General features: G+C 42.5%; 1 protein-coding gene across 20 annotated transcripts in view; it reads right to left on the reverse strand.

Annotated features, from left to right (window-relative positions):
- Nucleotides 1-22,933, reverse strand: part of LOC110535661 (dnaJ homolog subfamily C member 13) — a 74,211-nt gene that overhangs the window by 11,345 nt on the left and 39,933 nt on the right. For 7 of the 20 annotated variants that reach the window (XM_090190046.1, XM_021620805.3, XM_021620804.3 and 4 more), the window contains 27 exons: nucleotides 22,322-22,401; nucleotides 22,067-22,236; nucleotides 21,795-21,827; nucleotides 21,070-21,169; nucleotides 20,798-20,905; nucleotides 20,497-20,652; nucleotides 20,175-20,231; nucleotides 19,958-20,079; nucleotides 19,726-19,801; nucleotides 19,521-19,616; nucleotides 19,254-19,394; nucleotides 14,213-14,230; nucleotides 10,983-11,065; nucleotides 10,602-10,755; nucleotides 10,384-10,487; nucleotides 10,044-10,203; nucleotides 5,079-5,243; nucleotides 4,775-4,879; nucleotides 4,374-4,576; nucleotides 4,081-4,165; nucleotides 3,557-3,711; nucleotides 2,847-3,047; nucleotides 2,469-2,670; nucleotides 2,155-2,270; nucleotides 1,937-2,015; nucleotides 668-803; nucleotides 170-354 (listed from right to left, as the gene is read on the reverse strand). In XM_090190046.1, the coding sequence (XP_090046172.1) occupies nucleotides 170-354; nucleotides 668-803; nucleotides 1,937-2,015; nucleotides 2,155-2,270; nucleotides 2,469-2,670; nucleotides 2,847-3,047; nucleotides 3,557-3,711; nucleotides 4,081-4,165; nucleotides 4,374-4,576; nucleotides 4,775-4,879; nucleotides 5,079-5,243; nucleotides 10,044-10,203; nucleotides 10,384-10,487; nucleotides 10,602-10,755; nucleotides 10,983-11,065; nucleotides 14,213-14,230; nucleotides 19,254-19,394; nucleotides 19,521-19,616; nucleotides 19,726-19,801; nucleotides 19,958-20,079; nucleotides 20,175-20,231; nucleotides 20,497-20,652; nucleotides 20,798-20,905; nucleotides 21,070-21,169; nucleotides 21,795-21,827; nucleotides 22,067-22,236; nucleotides 22,322-22,401 (3,290 nt within the window). Of the gene's footprint in view, nucleotides 1-169; nucleotides 355-667; nucleotides 804-1,936; nucleotides 2,016-2,154; nucleotides 2,271-2,468; nucleotides 2,755-2,846; nucleotides 3,048-3,556; nucleotides 3,712-4,080; nucleotides 4,166-4,373; nucleotides 4,577-4,774; nucleotides 4,880-5,078; nucleotides 5,244-10,043; nucleotides 10,204-10,383; nucleotides 10,488-10,601; nucleotides 10,756-10,982; nucleotides 11,066-14,212; nucleotides 14,231-19,253; nucleotides 19,395-19,520; nucleotides 19,617-19,725; nucleotides 19,802-19,957; nucleotides 20,080-20,174; nucleotides 20,232-20,496; nucleotides 20,653-20,797; nucleotides 20,906-21,069; nucleotides 21,170-21,794; nucleotides 21,828-22,066; nucleotides 22,237-22,321; nucleotides 22,402-22,933 lie in introns of all 20 variants that reach the window. The other 13 variants (XM_090190047.1, XM_090190052.1, XM_090190049.1 and 10 more) reach the window with 4 other exon arrangements.

Consider the following 22,933-nt stretch of genomic DNA (forward strand, 5'->3'; position numbering starts at 1 on the left):
ATCTGAATTGTATTTATTAGCGCACATGGTTTCAAAACGTAGTAAAATGTTTTGCAACGGAAAATGAAAAACTAACATTTCTTATTGGACACCTCTCCCTGTTATAGTCATTTACTTTCATTGAATATGACCCTGATATGTGAACAGCCAGTAGTGTTGTTAGTTTTACCTCAATGCCGCGTTCTCTGCGTAGTTCCTCAGCGTTGAGGGCAGAGCAGTTGACCGTGTGGAAGGCCAGCTCGATTGCAGCTGGGAGCAGGGGGGAGGTCTTGGAGAACAGCTGCTCGTCACCTGTCTCCATGGTGATGGTCTTGATGAGCATTGGGTAGCCGGCGTACTTGTAAGGTTCCAGTTCTGTCGACAAAGGATAACAAGAGCTTGCCTTAAAGGGATAGTTCACCCAATTTACAAAACAACATATAGGTTTATTTGGCCTGTAAGCAGTCTATGGACAAGGTAAGATAGCAATCCATCCTTTGGTTTTATTTACATGGCCACCGTCTCCAAATGCTAACCTTTTAGCATTTGCGTCCAAAAACCAATGCAAGTTAATATGCCCTGACATTATAATTGTTGTCTGTTTTTATGTCCAATTCACATTAATAACATAAAAAATACAATACTACAGACAATGCAGAATGGTGCAGAGAGTATTAGAATGTCAGACCTTGTTTGTGTCTGTTGAAGAGGATGCTCTGGGCTTTGAGGATGAGGATGATGTTCTCAGGGTCGGGGCCATCAATAATGCGGGCCGACTTGGTGCACAGGAACTCATAGGCCTTGTTCACCTTCTCAAACATGTCCTGAACACACAAAGAGACACAGCCATGAACACAGACACAACTCTGAACAATGAAAGTAAATGCTCCAAGACAGGAGGGGAAAACTGCTCAAACTGATGATAATAGCTATGCCCCAAACGGCATCCTAATCCCGATATCTGTGGTCACTTTGAGTCAAAATGGACGCCGAGATCCACCGCTCAGATAAAAACATGACATTGTTGTTATTCTCAGACCATTTAAAAATTATATTTCAAAACTTGTGGTATATGATCAAACTGGTAATAGAACAGTTGTTGTATTACTTGTAAGGCACAGCCAAGTGGGCCTAATTTAAAATAAATTGCTTTGCTCAATGTCCCTCTGCTCTCCCTCCACTGAGACTGACCAAAAAGGGGACACCGTCTTCCAGCTGATGGGGAAACTCTAGTCACACCGCATTATTTCTGCCTCATGCACAAATTCATGTTGTAACTGCTATGACCAGAGAAAGTGAAACTTCCCTCCATATGAAAAATTACCCAAGTCGCTAACATGAATAATGCAAGCCTATCGATACACTCATTCGCTGCAGTGCTGGTTGTAGCGCGAGTAGGCAGCAGCACATTTATTGGCTTATAAAAGTGTTGAATAAAAAGTGTTGACGGTGCAGAGTAAAAACTTAAACATGAACTCACTCATAGAAACAGCTGCTCTTTACAGTTTTTGTTGACAGTATCTACTTTGCTGTGTGCTCGAGGAAGCTTCAGAAACGGTAATCTGAGCTATCCGATTAGCCGGCTGTAGGCGCACTTGATTTGCTGTCCGGGCATACCGGAAAGGTGGAGTTTATAGCTTCAGACACATTAAATGGTTAAAAATGGGAACAAGTGCGCCTACCGCCAACAGTGTGAGACGAATGACAAAAAAATAGTAATGTGAGGCTTAATCGTTGGGTTTTTTACAGAAATGTTTGGGGACCGACTAGGATGGTTGAAGATCGACCAGCCACACAACACAGAAGGCCCAATAATATAGGGTCATGTTCATTTGGTCATGCGATGGAAAACAAAAAAAAACATGTTTCAAGTTTTGTTTGTGACCACTGCCCTATATAGTGCACTACATAGGGAATAAGGTGCCACCTGGGAAGTAGCAATGGTGAGGTAACATACCCTGCCCTCTGGGTTCTTGTCCGGATGGTACTTCTGTGCCAGTCTGAAGTAGGCCTTCCTGATCTTACTCTCCTCATGCCTGTGGAAAAACAATTGTATAACAATCAGAAAATCTTAAATATTCCATCTACAGAGTACCAATAGACATCTTGTAGAGGAGAGATGACAGAGGGAAGGGAGAAGTGCATTTATCTTCTCATATATGAATGGCCACTTACTGTCCCTGACCCTTGGGCAGGATGAGGACTTCGTAGGCATCATCTACAGACATGGAGGGAGGCTTCTTCTCCACCTCCTTCTTCCAGGCCTCCAGGGCATCCTTCAGCAGCTTCACCTGCAGGAGGCAGAATACAATAGAGACCAATGATGATAGCACTATTAAGGTCTCCATCCCTTTCATATACACTTTTAGTATAGGTGCTGCAGTCGGAAACGCTTCCAAAACACACTTTCATTTGTCAATCAGCCTCTCACAAGCCCATTCTACCATCATATAGTTGCATGCACACACGCACAGTTAACATCAACATACGGGCTCTCGGATGGGCCAGTTCGGGAAGCGGTTGGCGTCACACAGGTGCCGGAGGTAATAGATGTTGCAGAAGAGCTCGTTGTCCAGCTGGGGGAAGCTGACCACGGGGATGGGGCAGTACTGGTAGAGGGCCCGCGTGTTGCTGTACAGCCGTGGGCTGAAGTCGGCCAGATGGGCCGCAATCTTCTCTATCATCATCCGCCTTTGAGGGGGGGCCGAGGCAGATGTGTAGACGAGAGAGAGAGAGAGACTTGGTCCTAAAACATTCCTTCAACACCATCTGGTCCTTCAAATCCAGTAAAAATAAAGAATTGGGGATAGTGCCTGAGATTTGATTCCAGACTGTGCAAAAGACAATAACAGCAAGCTTTTGTCTACCTCATCTCGCTGCTCCAGATGGCCTCTGGCGTGTCAAACTCTCCAAGGAAGATCTCGGAAAAGCGTTCTGCCTCGTAGTTTTCCAGGTAACACACCATGGCCTCGGGCAGGACCGGCCCCAGAACACTGCGCTGCACGATGTCTGTACCTTTGGCCTCTTCTGACTTAAAGGCCTGCTTCAGGTGAGTGTACTTCAGGAACCTAAAGGAAACCACAAGACATAATGTAGGCCATCAGAAAGATAGAAAGATAGATAGATAGATAGATAGAACTTCTGGAGAGAGTTTGTTGCACTGAAAGTAAAGGGGCTGAATAATTTTGCACGCCCAATTTTTCAGTTTTTGATTTGTTAAAAAAGTTTGAAATATCCAATAAATGTCGTTCCACTTCATGATTGTGTCCCACTTGTTGTTGATTCTTCACAAAAAAAATACAGTTTTATATCTTTATGTTTGAAGCCTGAAATGTGGCAAAAGGTCGCAAAGTTCAAGGGGGCCGAATACTTTCGCAAGGCACTGTAGATAGATAGATAGACACACACGAAGTCAGAAGTTTACATACACTTATGTTGGAGTCATTAAAACTTGTTTTTAAACCACAAATTTCTTGTTAAACTATAGTTTTGGCAAGTCGGTCATGCGTGGATCGTAGTGTGTGCGTGAGTGTATGACATGCGTGTGTGTCCGGTTGCATCTCTCCACCAGTCTGACCTGGCCACAGGCAGCACGTTGGAGCCGGTGTACATCATGATGAAGAAGAAGATGCCGGTGAGGTAGAGGCGTTGCAGGTTGGGGTTGTCCTGCATCACCAGGTACAGCACGTTGGCCACCTTCTCTACCAGGATGGGGTCAAAGGTCAGCAGCAGCTGATTGGAGAAGGGAGGAGGAAATAGTACACATATCATTACATTTTATTTAACCAGGAAGTGCCATTGAGGTCAGAAGACATTTTTCACAAGGGAGACCTGGGTCTACATTTAACTCGGTACATTTCAGGGCTCGTATTCAAGCGTTTCAGAGTAGGAGTACTGATCTAAGATAAGTTTGACCTTTTAGATTATAAACAATGGAGCGTGGGACCTGATCCTAGATCAGCACACCTTATCTTAGATCCTTTATGAATACCAGTCCAGCTGGCTAAAGTGGTAGGATAGTGATTTGAATGACAACCAAACATGTGAATGTTATTAACTATGGGAGGGAGATGGAGCTGATAATAGGTTGGTTTCAATCACCTGGACAATGTGAGGGAGGCAGGTGTTGTCACTGATCATTCTCTTGATCTTGGGTAAGGGACGAATAATGGCATTGTCCTGGTCCCTTGGGGAAAGACGGAGACATACGCACACTTTAAACTGGGTTTCAGTGAGAGACAAAATGAAAGAGGATAAAAGAGAGGGAGAAAATTAAAGTGAGAATGAAAGAGCAAGAGGTGGAATGAAAGAGAATAAGAGAAAGAATGAAAGAAAGTAAGAGACAGAGAGAACAGAAGCGGGGAAAAGGAGATAACTGATGATCTTCTCCCTACCTGCTGGGGTAGTAGGAGCACATGGTGATGAGCATGTTGAGGATGAGCGTGGCCAGGTCTGTTTTGTTCATCACTGCCTGCCCGCTGGCTAGCAGGCACCACTTGAGCTGGGGGATGGCATGAAGGGGGCGCCAGCCGTCCATGCCCTGGGCCCAGCACCGCGTCTTGGCCGTCAGCACTCCTGTGTTCCAGAATTCCTGCATCTGGAGGGCACATGCATGTGTTCAGTCAAAGATATCATACTTAGGGATAGTTCACCCATGTTACAAAATGTACCTTTTCATGGAAATACCAACAAAAAAACGAATTAATGCAACTGGATCCAGATAATCAGACCTAAGAGCTTTCTTTTGAAGTAGAGCTAAGCATTAGTCTTGGTTTGGCATTCAATAGAAACATACCTCTTCGAAGCTAAAGGGGCCCCTCCTCTCTTTGTCCGCGTTCCCAAAGTACCACTCCTTCTCGCTCTCCCTCTTCATGTCCGCCCCGGCCTCGATCACATTGCTCTGACAGACATGTTATTAGCATGAAACCAGACAGACTGGCCTGTTACTGAGGCATATAGCTGCCAAAATTCGAGTTGAATTCCAACAGCTATACGCTTCAATCACCTGTAACTGTATCAAAACATACAGCTTTTGATATGTGATGAGAAGAATATGCTACCATTTGGGTGGTTCATACAGGGCAGCGGTAAAGACCTACCTGTAGTGGGACAGTGGCTCGGCTGGTGTGTAGGTGGGCCAGGGTGAGCAGGTCCACTAGGATGCGAACTCCATTGGAGTCCATCACCTCCTTCACATTTTTCTTGTTGAGAATGAGTTTGTTTAGGAAAAGGATCAGTCTGTCTCGTTCCAGTTTGTCTGTAGACTGTACAGAGGCAATACAGAGGGGGAGAGGGAGGAGTTACCATTTCAGAACTGTGCCAAAAGGAACTCTGACAGTGTGTGTGGCTTAGACGGCATATGTGTAATATGTCGAGTTCCCCTGTATTTGGGAGGGGAAAAGCTGTGTAGCCTAGTGCTTGTTTGTGTTTATGAGTCTATCAAAAAATGTAAATCATGTATGGCTGTTTTTTTTGTTTTGTTTTATAATTTTACCCCCTTTTCCAATTTCATGGTCTCAAACTGTTAGTAGTTACAATCTTGTCTCATCGCTACAACTGTACGGGCTCGGGAGAGACGAAGGCCGAAAGCCATGCGTCCTCCGAAACACAACCCAACCAAGCCGCACCACTTCTTTAACACAGCGCGCATCCAACCCGGAAGCCAGCCGCACCAATGTGTCGGCGGAAACACCGTGCACCTGGTGACCTGGTTAGCGTGCACTGCGCCTGGCACAGGAATCGCTGGTACGCGATGAGACAAGGATATCCCTACCAGCCAAACCCTCCCTAACCCGGACGACGCTAGGCCAATTGTGCGTCGCCCCACGGACCTCCAGGTCACGGCCAGCTGCGACAGAGCCTGGGCGCAAACCCAGAGTCTCTGGTGCCCTAGACCACTGCGCCACCCGGGAGGCCCCATGTATGGCTGTTTTTTTTACACTATGGCCTAAAAGAAATTAATTCATGGGCAGAACATTAATGTATATAACCTAGTCCACAGGAATTTGATCAGTTAGGCATACGGGTCATGGAAAAATATTCAGATCTGGTAAAAGGCTGACATTTGGTCGTTTTAAATAGGCAAAAAAATAAATTAAATAAAAGACTTTGGAACATGACTATAGAAATTGAAACTTTGTCATTTCAGCAGATGATAAACATCCATTTAGGGATATTGGATCCAAAAGCATAACTGTCATCACTGGTGGTTAGTGCAACATAGTGCAGGAAATAAATTCAATGCAGTATTAGCCTTATATTTAACTAATGAACGCTGGGTTATTATGCATAGATTTAGATTACACACACACACACAGGGGCAAAAAAGTATTTAGTCAGCCACCAATTGTGCAAGTTCTCCCACTTAAAAAGATGAGGCCTGTAATTTTCATCATAGGTACACTTCAACTATGACAGACAAAATGAAAAAAAAAAAAACATCCAGAAAAATCACATTGTAGGATTTTTTATGAATTTATTTGCAAATTATGGTGGAAAATAAGTATTTGGTCAATAACAAAAGTTTCTCAATACTTTGTTATATACCCTTTGTTGGCAATGACAGAGGTCAAACATTTTCTGTAAGTCTTCACACACTGTTGCTGGTATTTTGGCCCATTCCTCCATGCAGATCTCCTCTAGAGCAATGATGTTTTGGGGCTGTTGCTGGGCAACACGGACTTTCAACTCCCTCCAAATATTTTCTATGGGGTTGAGATCTGGAGACTGGCTAGGCCACTCCAGGACCTTGAAATGCTTCTTACGAAGCCACTCCTTCGTTGCCCGGGCGGTGTGTTTGGGATCATTGTCATGATGAAAGACCCAGCCACGTTTCATCTTCAATGCCCTTGCTGATGGAAGGAGGTTTTCACTCAAAATCTCACGATACATGGCCCCATTCATTCTTTCCTTTACACGGATCAGTCGTCCTGGCCCCTTTGCAGAAAAACAGCCCCAAAACATGATGTTTCCACCCCCATGCTTCACAGTAGGTATGGTGTTCTTTGGATGCAACTCAGCATTCTTTGTCACACGACAAACACGACGAGTTGAGTTTTTACCAAAAAGTTATATTTTGGTAAAAATTGCTCCCACAGTTGATTTCTTCAAACCAAGCTGCTTACCTATTGCAGATTCAGTCTTCACAGCCTGGTGCAGGTCTACAATTTTGTTTCTGGTGTCCTTTGACAGCTCTTTGGTCTTGGCCATAGTGGAGTTTGGAGTGTGTCTGTTTGAGGTTGTGGACAGGTGTCTTTTATACTGATAACAAGTTCAAACAGGTGCCATTAATACAGGTAACGAGTGGAGGACAGGAGCCTCTTAAAGAAGAAGTTACAGGTCTGTGAGAGCCAGAAATCTTGCTTGTTTGTAGGTGACCATATATTTATATTCCACCATAATTTGCAAATTAATTAATTAAAAATCCTACAATGTGATTTTCTGGATTTTTTTCTAATTTTGTCTTGTCATATTTGAAGGGCACCTATGATGAAAATTACAGGCCTCTCATCTTTTTAAGTGGGAGAACTTGCACAATTGGTGGCTGACTCAATAATTTTTGTTCAATATATCCACATAATTTTCCTCCCTCATGATTCCATCTATTTTGTGAAGTGCACATCATCTATTTTGTGAAGTGCACCTGTCCCTCCTGCAGCAAAGCACCCCTACAACATGATGCTGCCACCCCGTGCTTCACGGTAGGGATGTTGTTCTTCGGCTTGCAAGCATCCCCCTTTTTCACCCAAACATAACGATGGTCATTATGGCCAAACAGTTCTATTTGTGTTTCATCAGACCAGAGGACATTTCTCCAAAAGGTACCATGTGCAGTTGCAAACCGTAGTCTGGCTTTTTTTAATGGCGGATTTGGAGCAGTGGCTTCTTCCTTGCTGAGGACTCGTTTAACTGTGGATATAGATACATTTGTACCCGTTTCCTCCAGAATCTTCACAAGGTCCTTTGCTGCTGTTCTGAGATTGATTTGCACTTCTCGCACCAAAATACGTTAATCTCTAGGAGACAGAATGCATCTCCTTCCTGAGCGGTATGACGGCTGCGTGGTCCCATGGTGTTTATACTTGCGTACTATTGTTTGTACAGATGAACGTGGTACCTTCAGGCGTCTGGACATTTCTCCCAAAGATGAATCAGACTTGTGGAGGTCTACAATATATTTTCTGAGGTCTTGGCTGATTTCCCCATGATGTCAAGCAAAGAGGCACTGAGTTTGAAGGTAGGCCTTGAAATCCATCCACAGGTACACCTCCAATTGACTCAATGGATGTCAATTTGCCTATCAGAAGCTTCTGAAGCCATGACATCATTTTCTGGAATTTTCCAAGCTGTTAAAAAGGCACAGTCAACTTAGTGTATGTAAACTTCTGACCCACTGGAATTGTGATACAGTAAACTGTAAGTGAAATAATCTGTCTGTAAACAATTGTTGGAAAATTGACTTGTGTAATGCACAAAGTAGATGTCCAAACCGACTTGCCAAAACTATAGTTTGTTAACAAGAAATTTGTGGAGTGGTTGAAAAACAAGTTTTATTGACTACAGCCTAAGTGTATGTAAACTTCCGACTTCAACGGTACATACATACATACCAAATATACACACACCCGTTCAAAAGTTTGGGGTCACTTAGAAATGTTCTTGTTTTTGAAAGAAAAGCACATTTTTTGTCCATTAAAATAACATCAAATTGATCAGAAATACAGTGTAGACATAGTTAATGTTGTAAATGACTATTGTGGCTGGAATCTGCAGATTTTATATGGAAAATCTACATAGGCGTACAGAGGCCCATTATCAGCAACCATCACCCCTGTGTTCCAATGGCACCTTGTGTTAGCTAATCCAAGTTTATCATTTTAAAAGGCTAATTGATCATTAGAAAACCCTTTGGTTAGCACAGCTGAAAACTGTGCTATACAACTGGCCTTCTTTAGACTAGTTGAGTATCAGGAACATCAACATTTGTGGGTTCGATTACAGGCTCAAAATGGCCAGAAACAAAATAACTTTCTCCTGAAACTTGTCAGTCTATTCTTGTTCTGAGAAATAAAGGCTATTCCATGTGAGAAATTGCAAAGAAACTGAAGATCTCGTACAACGCTGTGTACTACTCCCTTCACAGAACAGCACAAACTGGCCCTAACCAGAATAGAAAGAGCAGTGGGAAACTGAGCAAGAGTACATTCGTGTCTAGTTCGAGAAACAGATGAGTCACAAGTCCTCAACTGGCAGCTTTATTAAATAGTACCCGCAAAACACCAGTTTCAACGTCAACAGTGAAGAGGCGACTCCGGGATGCTGGCCTTCTAGGCAGAGTTCCTCTGTCCAGTGTCGGAGTTATATTGCCCATCTTAATCTTTTCATTTTATTGGCCAGTCTGAGATATGGCTTTTTCTTTGCAACTCTGCCTAGCAGGCCATGTCTGACAAATTCTCTAAAACGACATTGGAGAGAAATGAACATTAAATTCTTTGGCAACAGCTCTGGTGGACATTCCTGCACTTAGCATGCCAATTGCAAGCTCCCATCTGTGGCATTGAGTTGTGACAAAACTGCACATTTTAGAGTGGCCTTTTACTGTCCCCAGCACAAGGTGCACCTGTGTACTGCTCATGCTGTTTAATCAGCTTCTTGATATGCCACACCTGTCAGGTGGATGGATCATCTTAGCAAAGGAGAAATGCTCACTAACAGCTTTTTGTGCCTATGGAACATTTCTGGGATCTTTTATTTCAGCTCATGAAACATGAGACCAACACTTTACATGTTGTGTTTAAGCTTGGCTCAGTATATAATGATCACATTTTGTTATTATGCATTAGCCTACAAGGCATATATTTTAGATAGCCTTCAGCTTTCATATAGGGAGTTTCCCAGCCAAGCCAACCCCCGCGCGCCAATGTGTTTTTGCGGGGCCAAGCGTGCACTGCAATTGAGTTCTCTTTGGCTAAACCATTCATGCAAAAATGTTGAGCTATAAAGCTTCGGTTTGCTATACTGCTTCGGCTATACTGCTTTGGTTTGTCTGTGTCAGCACCACTGACCCGGTCCAGCATGCCCATGATGTACTTGGTGTCAGTGAAGGGGCCAATCTCATTGCAGCACTTCCCATAGACGATAGTGAGGGCCTGTAGGCACAGGCACTTCATGGTGACTTTGGGTGTGAGCAGGAAACGGTGGTAGAGCTCATTGAAGAACTCATACCTAAGAGAGGGAAACAGAGAGAGAGAGCGAGAGAGCACGAGAAAGAGAATGATGTATGGACGGAGGAATATTGTGATTAAAACGTTTTAAGTTATGCCTTTCGATTGGATGCAAGAGCAACATTGTCATTAGATGGCTTAGACAGACGGCTGATCATGTCGTAGGTAGCGGATATCTTACGATCTCTTGATGGACCCCGACTCGTCCGTCTGATCCTCTTCCAGCAGGAGACGCAGGTAATAATCACCAATCTTGATCTCATCCGAAAGGCACTCGTACTTGACCTGCAACACACACACACACACGCAAAAGCACACAACCCACACACAAGTTAGCTACCAATCCACATGCTGTGTTGATTAATGATCATATCATCGTAATTTGGTTTGAACCATGACCTCAAACTCCTGGTGGTTCCAGGAAATGACGCTAGCGTTGCCCAGCTCGCGGTCTACACCAAAGGCCCTCATCTCGCCCTCCAGAGCATCCCGCAGCTCCTCCCGTGTCTTCAGGTTCCAGATGAGGTTGGGCCGTGCGTGGTCCAACTGGAACCTGCGACAAAGGAGAACCGGAGATGGGACTACTTATCCAAAACCAAAATCAAATCACTTTTCATGCATTGATTGAATTTATTTCATAATTTAAAGTAGAAGGCTGCTCCAGATGGAGAAACATTTATATACATGAAAAATGATCGAGGGCAAAACACAATTAAGCCTATACTAGTAAGAGAGACAGTAAGGAAGCCAATTTGTGAGTACGTGACCAAGTGTAGCTACCTGTAGTAGAAGAGCTCCCAATTGGCTTCAATCTTGATCCTCTGTCTCCTCTTCCTCAGAATGACAGGCTTTTGGTTGGGGTTCTATAGAAGAGCAGCCAAGAACAATGTCAGTCAGTCACTACTACAACTTCTCTCTGGGTTGTTGGACAACTGCTCTACATGAAAGGATAAGACAATGTGAGTGGATGCCATGATTATGACACCAGGCACACCAGCGTTCATGGTAGCCTGAGTGCCAGTATTTTTGTGCTAATCATGCCAACTCCCTGTCACTCATTGTCATACAAAATTGTCATGTTTGGCTTGATAATGACAGTAATGGAGTTGGCAAGGGCACATACAGATCTGGATCTAGACTACGTTAAAAAAGGTACAACAGTCAATAAACAGATGATAGATAAAAACAAATATGAAGGTATGGCATGTATTGAATAGTGATTGGGGAAAAATGTATAGTTACTGTACATATCGGAATATTTTTTTATTAGATTTGTGTGACTAAATCTTTATACATTTTTCTTGTTGGGGGGGCTACATGCACAATACACAAATTGATATAATTGAATAGTTAGCGTGCATCAAAGAGCAAAGCGGTCATCAAGGCAAAGGGTGGCTACTTTGAAGAATCTCAAATATATTTTCATTTGTTTAACACTTTTTTTTGGTTACTCCAAGATTCCATATGTGTTATTTCATAGTTCTAATGTCTTCACTATTATTCTACAATGTAGAAAATAGTACAAATAAAGAAAAACCCTTGAATGAGTAGGTGTGTCCAATCCTTTGACCGGTACTGTATATCTATTCCCAAATATTTAAAATGGGAAACGATTGGGATTCCATATGTCTTGAGGCAGGAGGGCAGATTTGGTTAGATTTACTTGAGATGGAGCTGAATTTGTCTATGATCTTCAAAGCATTTGGGAGGGATTGAGGAACACCTTACTAATATTGAGTTGCGTACCCCCCCATGTTGACCCATGTTGATTCCAATGCTTCCCACAGTTGTGTCAAGTTGGCTGGATGTCCTTTGGGTGGTGGACCATTCTTAATACACACGGGAAACGGTTGAGCGTGAAAAACTCAGCAGCGTTGCAGTTCTTGACACAAACTAGTACACCTGGCACCTACTACCATAACTCGTTCAAAGGCACTTAAATATTTTGTCTTGCCCATTCATCCTCTGAATGGCACACATACACAATCCATGTCTTACTTGTCAAGGCTTAAAAATCCTTCTTTAACCTGTCTCCTCCCCTTCATCTACACTGACTGAAGTGGATTTAACAAGTGACATCAATAAGGGATCATAGTTTTCACCTGGTAAGTCCATGCATGGAAAGAGCAGGTGTCCTTAATATTTTGTATACTTAGTGTATAAATGATATGTCGTGATCCGCAGAATGGAGAGATATTGGTGCAATTTCTTTCGATTTGTCAAATTGCCAGGCTCAGGGGCTCCATAGACAAAAATAGCAGAGGTGAGATGGGATCCCCTTGCCTGCAACTTCTAGTTATTCTGAATGGAACAGAGCAGGCACTGCCTGTTATTACTATGTCTGAAGGATTGGCATATAGAATTTAAAATCATATTAATGAAATTGGAGCCAAGTTCCATATTATCCAACACCGATCAAAGATATGACCATTCTAGTCTATCAAATAATTTTCTACGTCGAGAGATAGAACTGCCCATGGAGCATTGGTTTCTGATGAAGCATGTAATGGAGGCTGTCTTTTTTGAACAAATACGCTTTGGGGACGGGACGACAGAATTTTAGAAAATAGTTTCATATCTGTGTTTATCACAGATAGAGAGCAATAGTGAGCGCACTGGGTGGTGTCATTAACCTTTTTTTTATTTAAATAAAAGCTAAATTAGTGCTGTATTTATGCCCCTTCCAAATAAACCTTTGTGAACAGCTGTGTTTATCATTTCAAGTAACAGTGGACCTAATTGGTTCCAACATTTGAAATTGACCTCAGGCGGAATACCGTCACAACCAGGTGATTTGCCTTTATTCATGTTATCCAATGCCCCTTTGAGTTCATATATAGAGACTTGTGGGCTCTCAAGCTGGCTTCCTCTGTTGAAAGAAGAGGAGTTCTTATATCTTTAAAAAGAAGACTTGATCTGACTGGATTTACAAACAGAGGTGTACAATTTGTTATAGAAAAGGGAGAATCTTCGGTTGATTCATTTAGGTTCTGATAGTAATTCACCTGTGACAGATTCAATAGTGTCAATATCCGCTAATTGATCATTACTGCAAAGCTTGTTTGACAGTAGACAATATTATTTTTGAAGTCAAGTCATATTGACAATATCACACTATTATTGGCTGTTGGCTATACCTGCCCCAAAACTCCAGTGCTTTTCCTTCATAACTTGTTCCATCTTTTTTTCTTTAAATAGGGAGCCAATTTATTTTCAGCACTTTTATTTTAATGACTGATTAAAACTAGTTCTCACATGGCTCCATCTTGTCCCTCTGCAGCAGACATATGGTGAGTAATATGTTTGAACATCTAATCTCAATAAAATCACAGTATCAAATCGCAATACATTTACTGACCAGATCAGTCACTCAATATAGTCTTCGTTCAGAGTCACTGCTGTCTTTGTCTGTTCCTAAGGCTAGAACTGAGATGGGGAAACAATCTTTCTCCCATAATGCCCATTCATCCTGGAACATGCTTCAGAAGATTTTAAAGTTAGGACAGTTTGTGTCCTTGCCTGTTTTTAAGACTCTCATTGACAAAACTGTTTGTGATAACTGCAGTTGGTTCTAATCTTCAATAGTATCTTTAACTTGTGACACTGTCTTTTGTGTGTATTCTGTATTTTTCTGTAACGTTTTATGGACACGCTGCTATTTCCCTGTTTTGCCTTCTTGCCAGGTCACCCTCGCAAAATAGGTTTTAAACCTCAATGGGTTTTAACCTGGTTAAATAAAGGTTAAATACAATTTTTTTTAAATCACAAAAATGTTTTACTGTATTGATAAATTCAAATGGACGGACAACGTTTAATGTCACTGACCACCAGGTGAAAAATACTGTCATGATAACAAACACCAACAAAAACACAACCTTCGTCATAAACAGTGACAAAAATCCAAATACAGAGATGGGATCACAAAATAATGTGTTGCATGAGCTCTAAATGATTGACAGGTAAGAGGGGGAGGGGTCAAGAGGGAGGATGAGGGGGTCAGTTCTACTTACCAGGTTATTTCTGTCCTGCTGCATTTGATTGACAGCCGAGAACCACAACAGGCAAGAGAGGGAGCATGGGGCAAGAGACAGAGAGAGATTATTGGTCCTCAGTTGGATCAAACAGAGATGCTTCTCAATGACGTTAGGTCAAAGGTCATCTGCATCATAATCCAAATCTTTATCGACAAAAACAGACAATTACAGTCTCCAGTCCAGATTCACCCACATTTTTATCAATTTGTAAGATTTAAATGTAGTGCCTTGCGAAAGTATTCGGCCCCCTTGAACTTTGCGACCTTTTGCCACATTTCAGGCTTCAAACATAAAGATATAAAACTGTATTTTTTTGTGAAGAATCAACAACAAGTGGGACACAATCATGAAGTGGAACGACATTTATTGGATATTTCAAACTTTTTTAACAAATCAAAAACTGAAAAATTGGGCGTGCAAAATTATTCAGCCCCCTTAAGTTAATACTTTGTAGCGCCACCTTTTGCTGCGATTACAGCTGTAAGTCGCTTGGGGTATGTCTATCAGTTTTGCACATCGAGAGACTGACATTTTTGCCCATTCCTCCTTGCAAAACAGCTCGAGCTCAGTGAGGTTGGATGGAGAGCATTTGTGAACAGCAGTTTTCAGTTCTTTCCACAGATTCTCGATTGGATTCAGGTCTGGACTTTGACTTGGCCATTCTAACACCTGGATATGTTTATTTTTGAACCATTCCATTGTAGATTTTGCTTTATGTTTTGGATCATTGTCTTGTTGGAAGACAAATCTCCGTCCCAGTCTCAGGTCTTTTGCAGACTCCATCAGGTTTTCTTCCATAATGGTCCTGTATTTGGCTCCATCCATCTTCCCATCAATTTTAACCATCTTCCCTGTCCCTGCTGAAGAAAAGCAGGCCCAAACCATGATGCTGCCACCACCATGTTTGACAGTGGGGATGGTGTGTTCAGCTGTGTTGCTTTTACGCCAAACATAACGTTTTGCATTGTTGCTAAAAAGTTCAATTTTGGTTTCATCTGACCAGAGCACCTTCTTCCACATGTTTGGTGTGTCTCCCAGGAGGCTTGTGGCAAACTTTAAACAACACTTTTTATGGATATCTTTAAGAAATGGCTTTCTTCTTGCCACTCTTCCATAAAGGCCAGATTTGTGCAATATACGACTGATTGTTGTCCTATGGACAGAGTCTCCCACCTCAGCTGTAGATCTCTGCAGTTCATCCAGAGTGATCATGGGCCTCTTGGCTGCATCTCTGATCAGTCTTCTTCTTGTATGAGCTGAAAGTTTAGAGGGACGGCCAGGTCTTGGTAGATTTGCAGTGGTAGATTTGCAATATCCAATAAATGTCGCTCCACTTCATGATTGTGTCCCACTTGTTGTTGATTCTTCACAAAAAAATACAGTTTTATATCTTTATGTTTGAAGCCTGAAATGTGGCAAAAGGTCGCAAAGTTCAAGGGGGCCGAATACTTTCGCACGGCACTGTAAATCATAACAGTTGTGGTAGTGATTTTTGAGTGTTTTGTGGTGATTGGTTGGCAAATAAGAGTCAATTCAATTATTGATTTGAGCTGGGATCACCTATACCCAGATTAAGCCTTTAAAAATGTCTCATTCAGAATCTGCACTAATAGGTTCCTTTTTATCTTAACAGACTAAGAAAAACTAGTGTGATGAGAGAAAATCCCAGGAAAATGCCAAATTATTAAGGATAGTTGAACTTTGATTTGTGGCAGCGTCGTGGCCCAGTTGATATAATTTGATTAAAGATTTGAAGGGAAGCCAGAGCAGAGGCAGCTGTGGCCCGTACAGGAGGACAGAGAGTGTCTTCTGTTAATGACTGACCCGGTCAGATGGTCTACTCTACTCAACACAAATTAGTCCTAACAAGACTTGTAATTCGTTACACTAACTATGTTACTGTAAATGCTTGCATTACATTCTGTCACCATAACTCACGGTGTTATTCACTCAGGGGCATCATTCATATACTTAGTTGCCCAAAGTAGAAGTCATTACACTTTAAAACCTCTTAAGGATCCACAACTTTTTTTCAATTTTCACCTAAAATTACATGCCTAAATCTAACTGCCTGTAGCTCAGGCCCTGAAGCAAGGATATGTATATTCCTGATACCATTTGAAAGAAAACACTTTGAAGTTTGTGGAAATGTGAAATGAATGTAGGAGAATAACACATTAGATTTGGTAAAAGATAATACAAAGAAAAAAAAAACATTTTTGTTCTCTTTGTACTGTCATCTTTGAAATGTAAGAGAAAGGCAATAATGTATTATTCCAGCCCAGGCACAATTTAGATTTTGGCCAATAGATGGCAGCAGTGTACGTGCAAAGTTTAAGACTGCCCAAATGTGCCTAGTTGGTTTATTAATTACTTTTCAAATTCATAACTGTGCACTCTCCTCAAACAATAGCATGGTATTATTTCACTGTAAAAGCTACTGTAAAATTGGACAGTGCAGTTAGATTAAGAAGAATTTAAGCTTTCTGCCAAAATCAGATATGTCTGTGTCCTGGGAAATGTTCTTGTTACTTACAACCTCATGTTAATCGCATTAGCCTACGTTACCTCAACTGTCCAGCGGGGGACCCACCGATCCTGTAGAGGTTTTAAAAAGATTTCTGTGGATCCCTCTGACACACACACATAGACAAGCAGAGACACCACACATGAAGTAAGCAGCGCATATGCTAGCCATGGGCTCCCGAGTAGCGCAGCGGTCTAAGGCACTGCATCTCAGTGCTAGAGGCTTCACTACAGACCCTTGTTCGATTCCAGGCTGCATCACATCTGGTCGTGATTGGGAGTCCCATAAGGAGGAGCACAATTGGCCCAGCGTCGTCCGGAGTAACAAATAAGAATTTGTTCTTAACTTCTTTGGGGCAGAGGGCAATATTTTCACATCCGGATGAAAAGCGTGTCCAAAGTAAACAGCCTGCTACTCTGGCTCAGAAGCCAGGATATGCATATTATTAGAAGATTTGGATAGAAAACACTGAAGTTTCTAAAACTGTTTGAATGATTCGGAGTATAACAGAACTTATTTGGCAGGCGAAACCCCGAGGACAAACCATCTAGGAATTTTTCTTTTGAACAGAATTTATTTGGCAGGCGAAACCCCGAGGACAAACCATCCAGGAATTTTTTCTTTTGAGGTCACTCTCTTTTCAATGAGTTTTCATTGGGTATCTAGAATTGCAGTTCCCATCGCTTCCACTGGATGTCAACAGTCTTTAGAAATTGGTTGAGGTTTTGGTTGAAGTACGGCCATCCAGAACGAGGGTAATTTGAAGTGTACTGTTAGATAGAGGTGCGTGACCAGAAATGCTCGCTACACTTTATCATCCTGTATTGAACGCTGTTTATCCCGTCTTCAATTTTATTGATTATTTACGTTAAAAAATACCTAAAGTTGTATTACAAAAGTCGTTTGAAATGTTTAGACAATACTTACAGGCAACTTTTGAGATATTTTGTAGTCATGTTGGAACCGGTGTTTTTCTGGATCAAACGAGCCAAATAAATGGACATTTTGGATATATATCGACGGAATTAATCTAACAAAAGGACCATTTGTGATGTTTATGGGACATATTGGAGTGCCAACAGAAGAAGTTCGTCAAAGGTAAGGCATGAATTATGTTTTTATTTCTGCGTTTTGTGTCGCGCCTGCAGGGTTGAAATATGCTTTTCTCTCTTTGTTTACTGGGGTGCTACCCTCAGATAATAGCATCATTTGCTTTCGCCGTAAAGCATTTTTGAAATCTGACAAGTTGGTTGGATTCACAGCAAGTGTAGCTGTAATTTGGTATATTGAAAGTGTGATTTCATAAAAGGTGAATTTTTATAGTAATTTATTTTTATTTGGCGCACTGCATTTTCACTGGATGTTGGCCAGGTGGGACGCTTACCGTCCCACATATCCCAGAGAGGTTAATGCAACCGCTGTGTCAGATTTTTAAAAAACTTTACGGAAAAAGCATAATCTGAGAGCGGCGCTCAGAGCCCAAACCAGCCAGAGAAATATCCACCATGTTGGGTAGTCAACATTAGTCAGAAATAGCATTATAAATATTCACGTACCTTTGATGATCTTCATCAGAATGCACTCCCAGGAATCGCAGTTCCACAATAAATGCTTGTTTTGTTTCGATAATGTCCATCATTTATGTCCAAATAACTTCTTTTTTTAGGGCGTTTGGTAAACAAATCCAAAAGCGCGTTCTAGTCCATTCGGACGAAAAGTTCAAAAAGTTATATTACAGGTCTTAGAAACTTGTCAAACTAAGTATAGAATCAATCTTTAGGATGTTTTTATCATAAATGTTCAATAATGTTCCAACCGGAGAATTACATTGACTGTAGAAAAGCAATGGAACGAGAGATACCTCTCATGTGAAAGCGCGTGACTGAGAACGAGGCTGCTGGCAGACCCCTTAGTCAAACAGCTCTCATCTGCCCCCCCTTCACAGGAGCAGCCTGAAACAACGTTCTAAAGACGGTTGACATCTAGTGGAAGCCTTAGGAAGTGCAAAATAACCCATATCCCACTGTGTATTCGATAAGGGTGAGTTAAACTACAAACCTCAGATTTCCCACTTCCTGTTTGGATTTTTGACTGCCATATGAGTCCTGTTATACTCACAGACATCATTCAAACAGTTTCAGAAACTTCAGGGTGTTTTCTATCCAATACTAATAACAATATGCATATATTAGCATCGGACTCAGTAGGAGGCAGTTCACTCTGGGCACGCTATTCATCCAAAAGTGAAAATGCTGCTCCCTATCCCAAAGAAGTTAAGTAACTTACACAAAGGTTAAATAAAACATTTATAAATAAAATATCTGCTCAGTGGCCTCATATAACAGCATAGAAAACAGTTTGTTGTCTTCCCCAAGCCAGGTAATGGCAATGCTGCTGGATGTTAGCCATGCTAACTGGTACTACAGTACCTGGTCCAGAATGAAGCCCCTGAATGGGGAAGAAAAGTGAGCAGCGAGTTCCTCTCCTCACCTCCTTCTGGGCAATGCCCATCTTGTCCCTCCAGTGCATCAGCACAATGTCAGCCTTCTCCTTGGCAAACCTCTCTACCTCTTTGGCTGCTTTGCCCGCCACCCGCTGCCAGTCAGGCACCTTTTGCCGACCAAACTGGTCCTGTATTCGACAAACAGAGAAAAATACACAGTACTGCTAACATACAAGCACACATTCATTTCTAAAAAGGTACCACCATAGAGTGGGTACAGGGGAATTTGGGCTAGTGTCTCTACAACAGGTTACCGTGGCGATCTTGACGTTGTCTCGGATGTGCATCCTGTCCACATCTTTCTCCGGGACGGTATCAAGGCTGTCCAGGTATGCCAGCAGCCCCGTCGGCTGAGGGGAGAGAGAGATGGAGAGAATGTACACCATATCAAGTTCCCTGCCCCTGACAGTATGGATGGTACACAAGTGAAGTGCCTTGAACACCTGTCTAGAGCCTCACCAGTATTCTCTTGAGGAGGTTCATGGCAATGGGGTTCTCTGCAGTCCACAGGCCCACAAGGTGACGACTTAGCTGCCTGTGGGAAAACAATTAAAAAACCATGAGTGAGTTTGTCAGAATCCTAAATTGAGATAAAGATACATAATTTGGACTTTTGAGTAAATCATGCATGGATGTTATGGAAGATGTGTATAAATCTGAAGCAAACAGATTTCGATCCATTGTCCTTTACCTGTTGGTGAGCATCCTCTGGTCTGAGCTGACGGTGAACATGGAGGTGTGTAGGTGTCTGGGCAGTGCCCCCTCACTCAGAGCCAGCTCCTGCATCTTAGTGGCTATCTCCTTATCCCCCTCCTTATAAACAAAACAAATATTAATCTTGATCATCACCAATACGATCACCAAAATTCTTCTATTTTTCATATCAAGTCCTGCTCCCCCAGCCTCACCTCAATGATGGCCTTCATGACCAGGCCTGCTCCCTTCACAATGGCCATAGAGGGGTGCTAACAAAAAAAAGTCACATCACTTATAGAAAGCAGGTCATACAAAGACACTGTGTAAACGCTCTTTCTTCTTTTCAATTTGTCTTTTCGTTTTACCCACCTCTACCTTTTACCCTCTTTCACTAATTGTTTTTCCTTGTTAGGAAAAGTCATAAAATCCACAATCCTCCCATCATTTCCCCTTTCTCTTAGTCTGAAATCCAAACAAATAAATGAGCATATCCGTTGGATTCCATACTACCTTTCTCTCACACCTCCTAGCTACCTGGAAGAGTTTGAAGAGGCTGCGTCCGTTGGAGGCCACCATCTCTAGCAGCATATCAAACTGCTGACCCTCGCTGGTCTCGCTGTAGGGGGCGCACAGGGCAAAGGTCAGGAAGTCTAGCAGCGAGCTGATCACCAGTGCCCCTGTGCCGTGTTCCTAGAGGGAGGGTAGAGAAGTGGAAGAAAGAAGAATGTAAAGAAGACTGTCAATAAAGAACGAAGATGGCTTCCTTTGGTTTACTGCCGTGTTTCGGGACGACCAACAAAAAAAGGTTAGTAGAGGTTGAGGCTGACACACGTACCACGTTGCTGACAAACTTCTCTAGAAGGTTCTCCAGGAATTTCTTGGAAGACATCAGTGACGCCTTGTTCAGTTGCTCCTGACGCAGGTCGTAGTCATCATGCATCGGCTGCAAATTAAAATAGCTATTCAATTGAAAATTCTCAATTTAAAATTGTGCATTAACAAAAGCAGTCACAGTCCGTGTACGGTCATGTCGCCACATCAATATTGTGTGTAAGATGGTGTGTGTGCGCTTTCAGTACCTGCTCAGGGAATGCAAATGGCACTTACACACATTAGAGCACAGAGCATGTCTATGGCGGCGTGTGTCACTCCGTTGTTGTTCCTCTTCAGAGCTTTCACCGTTTTCACCCCCAACTTCTCCCGGAACCTGCAAAACACACACACAGATTATACTAGAGAGACTCACTCATTCATTAATTTCATTGACATGATAGGGAGACAAGGGGGACAGTCATTGAGACTGGAAATTCAAAAAGGGCCTTTGATACACAAATATCTTTTTCAATGGGTCTGGGGGTTTATTCTCAATTCCACAGGAACCAAGAATAGAAATACACATCCTCTCATACATCTCAGTGACCCCAGAGGAGAGAGAGATAGTGTCCTGGATATATGAGAGAGAAAGAGAGACCCAGTTCAGAGAGAGAGAGAGAGAACGAAATAGAGAAAGAGATAAGCACACAAACTGTACACAGGCAGACAGAGGTGAAGAAGAGAGATGGACGGATGACATCACTTCTCTTTTGCTCTCCCAGTGTTTGAGACACATGAAAGGAGAGTAGTAGACAGATGAAAGGAGAGCAGACAGACAGATAGCAGGCTAGCCAGCCAGAGACAGACAGCAGGCCAGACAGACAGAAACAGAGCAACCGGGCAGAGGCAGACAGACGTAGTCGGTCAGTGAGTCAGACAGAGGAGGTTAGACAGACAAGAGGCAGAGAAGGAGGGAAAACAGACAGAGGGCAGACTGAGATGTATGGATTCATATTTACGTTCCATCTGTGAATCCAGACCCTTGACCAGACCTTGGAATGACAGAGTATGTCTGTTACCTACACGCTTACCACAACACTAATACACAACACTGCATAGCAATAACTGTCAGTAGGAGAGGGGGGTGGAAAGAGAAGAAGGATGGGGAGAATGTAGCAGTGGTGGGGAGAGATGAGAACAATTAGACAGTCAGAGCTTTGAAGGAGGGAGAGAGGGGTAGTGAGAAGTCAGGAAGAAATGTTAGCAGTGTGTGTGTGTTTTGATGTCTTACTTGGGCAGCTGTGTGAAGGCCTGGAAACCTGCCTTGGAGGCTACGAGGCGTCGGATGGCGTGAAAGTGACTCTCCAGCTCGGCGTTGAGGCCCGGCAGCTCACACTCCTGGGACAGCAGGGCCAAGATGGCGTTACTGATCAGCTTCTCCTTGTTCTCTGAAAACAGACCCTGAGAGACGGCCGGAGGAAAGGAGTGTTAAGGTAGGCCTAATACACTTACAGACACACTCTCCTTGGTAGGCTTGAACACTCACGTCTTGGGTGACTGCATGCAGCACGCCGCTGTAGGATACGTTAGCGTTGAATCTGAACACTGCGTCTGCAAAGCTTCCATCTGAGAAGGACAGAGAGAGACACTTTGTCAAACTAGTTCTCATCCAAGCCTGAAAGTTAAAGCCTGGTCCGACATTACATAAATGAAATGAGCCCGAGCGCGAAAAGAGCAGAGAGAGGAAATCTCACCTTAGTTATGTTCCACTGAATGATGAAAATATTGAAATAAAGTAGGATAATGTAATTAAAGACATGTATCAAATTGTTGCTTAAACTGAAACGCCCAAAGTCATATCCAACCATTATACAAATGTAAAGCAATAGTCATATGTGGTCACCTAGATCATTTCAGCACCATTTTGATTGGGACAGCACCACTGGGGATTTTTTAAATTTAATTAACCCTTATTTTACCAGGTATATTGACTGAGAACACATTCTCATTTACAGCAATGCCCTGGTGAATAGTTACATTCAAGAGGAGGAGGGATAAATGAGCCAATTGGAAGCTGATTTTGATAAATCAATCAATGTCAGAATTTTGTATTCACGGAATCTCCGTTTGGATATTTGGTAGGGATGTAACGATTCAT

Source organism: Oncorhynchus mykiss, chromosome 11, assembly GCF_057628025.1.
Source record: "Oncorhynchus mykiss isolate SJ-2025 chromosome 11, ASM5762802v1, whole genome shotgun sequence".
NCBI classification, from domain to species: domain Eukaryota; kingdom Metazoa; phylum Chordata; class Actinopteri; order Salmoniformes; family Salmonidae; genus Oncorhynchus; species Oncorhynchus mykiss.